At 40.2% G+C, this 5,964-nt stretch overlaps 1 protein-coding gene across 3 annotated transcripts in view; it reads right to left on the bottom strand.

Annotated features, from left to right (window-relative positions):
- LOC102233441 (coiled-coil domain-containing protein 92) overlaps positions 1–4,963 on the bottom strand; it is a 12,213-nt gene extending 7,250 nt beyond the window's left edge. The window contains exons 1-4 of one of the 3 annotated variants that reach the window (XM_023344078.1): positions 4,900–4,963; positions 4,558–4,722; positions 494–665; positions 235–276 (exon numbers count right to left, since the gene is read on the bottom strand). In XM_023344078.1, coding sequence (XP_023199846.1) covers positions 235–276; positions 494–629 — 178 coding nt within the window. In that variant the 5' untranslated portion in view covers positions 630–665; positions 4,558–4,722; positions 4,900–4,963. Of the gene's footprint in view, positions 1–234; positions 277–493; positions 666–2,371; positions 2,427–4,557; positions 4,860–4,899 lie in introns of those variants that run through there. The other 2 variants (XM_023344079.1, XM_023344080.1) reach the window with 2 other exon arrangements.
- Positions 4,964–5,964: the final 1,001 nt, after the last annotated feature.

Raw genomic sequence — 5,964 nt, 5'->3', positions numbered from 1 at the left:
GAGGCAATAGCAAATGAAGTGGGTTAGGATGGAATTGTCAGTTGATGGATGTTTATTGACCTGAGCTAAAATATAATCCATGATTAAGAATGATTTCATTTCAGCTAGTAAAGACATGCATGCTTTTCTTTACAAAATTAACTAAAATTTTAATAATAATAAAAAATCCTTCCAGTGTTCTATTTCCATTGTTTGTTTTAGCAATAACTGCATAATGCAGGGCAAGTAGCTTACCTGATGGATCGGAGCTTCTCACGGTGAGCTCATATGTCAAATCTGTGAAAAAGAAAGATGAGGTTGAAACATGGAACAAAGTATCTGTCTAACAAATTGCTTCCCACAAACTAAGCTTTGAGGATTGAGAACGTTGTGCTTTGTTTTGGTCATTAAATAATTTTTGGCCGCCATGATAATTCAGCTTTTCTGCGTTTGAAATTCTCTGAAATATACTGACTTACCAGAGAACCAAGAAGCTGATAATGAATGCGCTCACCTGTGCATTGCTGCTGTAGTCGGCGGATCTCTGCATGTAGCCCCTTTAGTGTGTTAGCATGGTCCTGCTGCAGAAAAAGCAGGTTTTTCTGAGCACTGTGCAGCTGATTCTCCAGAGTTACGTTTGCTGAGGCCATGGCGATATCTGTTTGGATCCCCACCACCCCTGGAACCTTAAACCCACAAAGACAGAAAGTGTCAAGCCATCCACCACACCCAATTTTGTCACAGTTCAGCCTACAAACCACGAGGGCGTCAAGAAGCTCCACAGCATTTTTTCCCCCCAGGAGGTACTTCTCCACTTAGTCATCCTTTTGTTTTATGCTAGTAAAACAGTGCGACACCGTGCTACCACAATAAAAATTACATTTATTTTAGAAAGTTCATGTACATCTTTATAAAACTAGAAGAAACTAGAATCTATGCGATATACTTAAATAGACCATCATCCAAATAAATCGCAAAAGACTGCTTGGAATGCAGAATTTGTTGGCTAACATATTGTTGTAAATTCACACTTTGCATGCTGATATGATATTCAGCCTGCTGGATGGAGTCTCACTGCAGTAGATGCTCTCATCTGACAGATTCTTAGGGGTGAGCATTTAGCGTATCGTTTATCATGATACATTTCTTTGAAAGTTCTTGTCATTTTATCATAATTACGATATTGCCTCAAAATATAGGATAAAACTTTTAAGATCCATTGTGCAGCCCTATTTGGGGGAGATTTTTTAACAAACTGAGATTCATGCTCAGCATTAGATGAAATATACCCTCCAGTATCCATACCATGACTACCAAAGACACCGAAGCTTCATACACTGATGCATACAATGCTCCCACTGGGTGCGGCAGGTCGGCTTGAAGAAAAAAAAAACTCCTCTTCCTTCCTTGTCATGCCACACCCTTCAGGCCACAAAGAGACATAATCACTCTATCCAACAATCTCCACCCTCTGAGAGACACCAACATCAGACTAAGAGATAACAGCACACTGATGCCTGTATGCCCCCCCCACACCCTCTCTCTGCATACAGGAAAGAGCTTCAATTAAATATCCCAGAGCTTTTCACTCTTACATGACCATCTCACCAACATGAATAATTCATCCTAAGACACCTGACTGAGCGGGCTCCCTCGACTCAGCGGATGCGCAAATGTTTTCATTTTCATGGGGAAAAGTAAGAGGCGGTGCCAGCACGAAAAACCCAGACTGTTTAGAACAAACACAGCCAGCGGTGTGTCATAAAGGCTGAGGGGATAATCTATTATTGATGAGTAATGTGAAGTCCTTCCGGTAAACCCTGTGCTGCAAGCATATCTCTCATCCCAGCTCTTTCCTAGAATAGCTCAGAAAGCTTTCCGCTCGCAAAGACATGACCTCAGACAACTTCACTATCAACACAGCTCATGCAACATACTGCAGCATGGCGGATAAGAAGAGGATTAAGATTAGCTTAATCCTTTCAATAAAGTTAATCAAACGTCATGTTTGGGTCGCCTTTGATTTTTGTTTTTTCTGCACAAATTCACCTATCTGTATTTTTTTCAAACTGTGATGAAGAATGATGAATTATACATGAGCTGCAGCAGCATCAGACATTAGGAAGAAGATACTATCCTAAGCCAACACAAGTCCCCTACTGTAACATTCTCAAATCAAATGCACTGTCTGCACATAAATACAAAGCATAACAAAATCTAAGTGCTGAACATTTAGCGTTAGTTTGGCTTTTACAAATATTTGCAAAAATATTGAATAAACACTGGCTAAACTTTGAAGCAATAGTAGTAAAGGGTGTTGCTTCTTTAGACTTCCCACCGTTACTATGTCTATTTGTGATCATAAATATTTCCAAACAGCTAACGGTTTTACCTGTGAACAGTTTTACTTGTTGTAGACTTCTTTCAGCCAGCTGACCAGCAGCACACTGTAACAAATTCAAGTTCAAAATACTTTACTGAGCCCAAAGGGAAATTAAATGTTGTTGTTGTAACTCATATTTATTCAAATTCACTTTTCTCAAAAAATGACTTCCAAAAGCATGAACAATATGCAGGAAAACATTTGCGGTTTTGGAACAGTAACTTTGTAACACCTTGTTTTAATTTAATACCTGCAGCTGGTGCTGCCTGTGTTGATCAATATTTTCACAAAAAGAGAATATAAATAATAAACGATACATGAATCACAGCAGCATGAAACATTAGGAAGCAGCTAAGCCAATACAAGTTCTTAGTAGCAATTTCTTGTAATCAAGCTCAAGTTTTTGCACAACAATATTGAAAATATATTCTAGTAGATTTCACTGGGAAATATACGGCCTCTCCTGTTCTGTTGTAAAGAGCTGTATCTGTAATGAGCTTTGTATTTTTGGAAAGCCTACAAAGGTTTCTGCTCAAATCTGGTCCAAGGCATAAGCAAACTATTGCCTTGTTCCCACTGCAAGATTTTTATGCCAATCAGAAAGCAAGGTAATAAAAACATGGTGGGGAACCGTCTTTTTGTTTTATTTTCTGTTTGAAAACATTTCAGAAACCATCATGTTGTCCTAGATGGCCATCTTTGTTAGGTCTGAACTCAAGTTTGATCTCGAGGAGTTTTGTCAAACATCTGAATGTTCATGAGTGAAATGTGTTCCTGTGTGGTGTGTCGCTCCTGCCGTGTGGCTGGACATCACACATCACACACTGTAGGACCAAACCTGCTATACCACTGATTTTTTTTTTTTTTTTAAAGCCACGTGTGAGGTGTCTTCTGTTTTTAAAATCGGCCAACAATTTTAAGTCTGAACCGGTAAGAAAAAGCTCATTACAACTTCCAGACCAGAGAGGAACCTCAAGAGTGTTTCACTTCTTACGTAGTACATAGATCTCAACACATCAAATTTATAGAAAATTTAAAATGAAATTTAATACAAATACATTTGCATTATTAAAGTTATGTTAACAATCCAATTTTTATTTGGTCAGTGTGTGCATTGGTGTTAAATTTCATATAGAATCAACCTGCAACCTAGTTCTATCTACATTCAACCAATCCATCCATCTGTCCATCTATTCTTCCTTCCCTCCTTCCTTCCTTCCTTTCCTTCCTTCCTGAATTTGGGGTCACAAATCAAATTCTGATTTGGGCCCCATTAAATTTAGGGCCGGCCCTGCTCATGTTCCTAACACCAGAGCATTACAACAGCAACAAAATAATTTTACAAGAGGAGAGAGTGCGTCTCCTAACGATTACTGCTTGTATCTCCATGATGGCACACATATCTGGGAGGAGGTCGGCAGGCATCCCTGATACTTTACATTTCAGCACCTGCATTGCGGACAGCACCCTGAATACAATACCTCCGCTGCTCCTGACAGCGATAGCCAGGGGATCGTTGCTTCCCTCCAGCAGTGTCGTAAACTTTCAATAAGCAACAGTCAAGCTATGATATTCACTCTTGTTATCAAATAATGCATCAGAGCTCGACAAAAACCTAGCCGCGCTGCTTCCTAACAATACAAAGATGTCATCACCGCATTTGGTGGGGTCATCACAAAGGCTGTCCTTGCAGCCAGTGTTGTGTTGTGTTGCGACTCAGGGAGGAGCTGTCCGGTTTAAGGAGCCGCAAACAGGGTAGTTACAAGCCAGAAGCAACAAATCTTCCCTCGCAACAATTGCTGTACTCAAAACGACGGTGCCGATCATGAAAAACGCTTACTGGCTTTCTGGATGTTTCTGAACATGCGACACCACCCACAAAATAGGGCACAACCCGTGGTATTTATTGATGCCTTGCACCACTGCGCATGAATGAACTGACTGAGGCAAAATATTTAAAATACTTCAAACACACATTACTGCATAAAATAAGTCTGAAGCATAAAATGCGCAAAGCGAGCTCACACTGGCAGCACTTTGCAGTTCAATCGCCCACGTTTTAATTACTGCAATAATCTCTCTGTTGGAGCAGGTGAATTAAGCTACTACGCCTTTATTGATGTAGCCTAGCTAGGAAGCTAAGGACGCCGAAACCGGCAGCCCGACGTTAACTGCAAATATGTATGTCGGCTTACCTTTCAGCTGAAAATACGTGGCCGTCAAGAAGCTGCTAAGGCGCAATAAATAGCGGTCGAACGGGCTAGCCGCAGCGGCTAAGCGCACTCCACCTTGCAGGTCATGTTGGTGATGCTGCCAGCGGCTCGCCTCGGTCGGCTGTGTTCCTGTCAGATCTCCCTGAGCTACTAGACAAAATAAAGCGATGCACCATGGGAAGCCGGAGGAAACACTGACAACACGCTCAACATTTACGCTCCATTTATATCTTCCAGTTTGTAATATTCATTACAAATACATTTGTGAATTTTCAAAGACGTATATTAGGAAAGGGGACGGGGCGGAGGACAGCGGTTACTAACCTTAAATATAAACTGCGCAAGTAGCGGATGCCCTTAGTATGCGACCGTTTTGCGTTGATAAGCGTCATCACCATGGCAACGGAATCCGTTCAATGTTCTTTACAGATGTATTTACGCCACCTAGCGATGCTGTTGTAACGTTGCAATGCAGTGCGGTACGTTTTTATTGAGATAAACATCCTGCCGGCGTCAGGTGAATACAGAATGGTAAATACTGGTAAAACGATGTGAAAGGATGTAAGGCTGGGAAAGCTCGTAGACAGCTGGTGGACAGCAGAGGGCGGTATTACTCTTCAAGGAACAGTTTTTATTTTCTTCGCTCCTGTTTTATCTTTCTCCACATCCACGCTGCATACTCTTCTGAGAGGAATGAAAAGTAGGTGGTTCTAGAGTTCTGAAAATTGCACTATGAACAGCCTTGTTTAAAACAAATTTTAATGTTTAGAAAACAAAACAACAAATCCATCATTTATTTGCCAAAGAACAAGAAAGTGAGATCATGATAGTCATTATTATTCAAAAACATATTCACGTATACTTTATTTATGCTTATTTGAATCTGATTCCACTTGAAGCTGAGACAAACTGCCAAAAAAAATCTTTATGAATGATTCCACATCTACTATTGGCTGGAATCAATGGGTTACACAAGTAAAGTGAGTGTAGATAATTTAGTACGGGTAAAAGAAAGCTCACATCAAAATACTAGGGATTACATTACACTGCAATGCTATCTATCCCTAAGAGTCAAAATTAGAGAAATGAATGAATGTGAAAAAATGACACAGAGACATACCAAAACTCTGTCTTATCTTTTAAATCATCTCAGCACTTTTCACTCCAAGTTTCACTGAGTTCCTGAGTCTGGGGTATGTAAAGGTGGAAAAACAGAGGCCCTTTCATCGCTGCCCCAGAATATCACTATAAATTATTTCTGGCCATACAAAATCCATGGGAAGTGGCTACTGTGTAAAATGATACAAACCAAAAACAAAAGATCACATTTCACGTCCAACCTCAGAGTGAACCTCAAATCTCCAAATATAAACAATCTAAGTAAGTGAA

The sequence above is a fragment of the Xiphophorus maculatus genome, chromosome 12, assembly GCF_002775205.1.
Source record: "Xiphophorus maculatus strain JP 163 A chromosome 12, X_maculatus-5.0-male, whole genome shotgun sequence".
In the NCBI taxonomy this organism is placed as follows: domain Eukaryota; kingdom Metazoa; phylum Chordata; class Actinopteri; order Cyprinodontiformes; family Poeciliidae; genus Xiphophorus; species Xiphophorus maculatus.
Note: the sequence above shows the minus strand (reverse complement) of the source record. Positions and strands in the feature narration are given on the sequence as shown.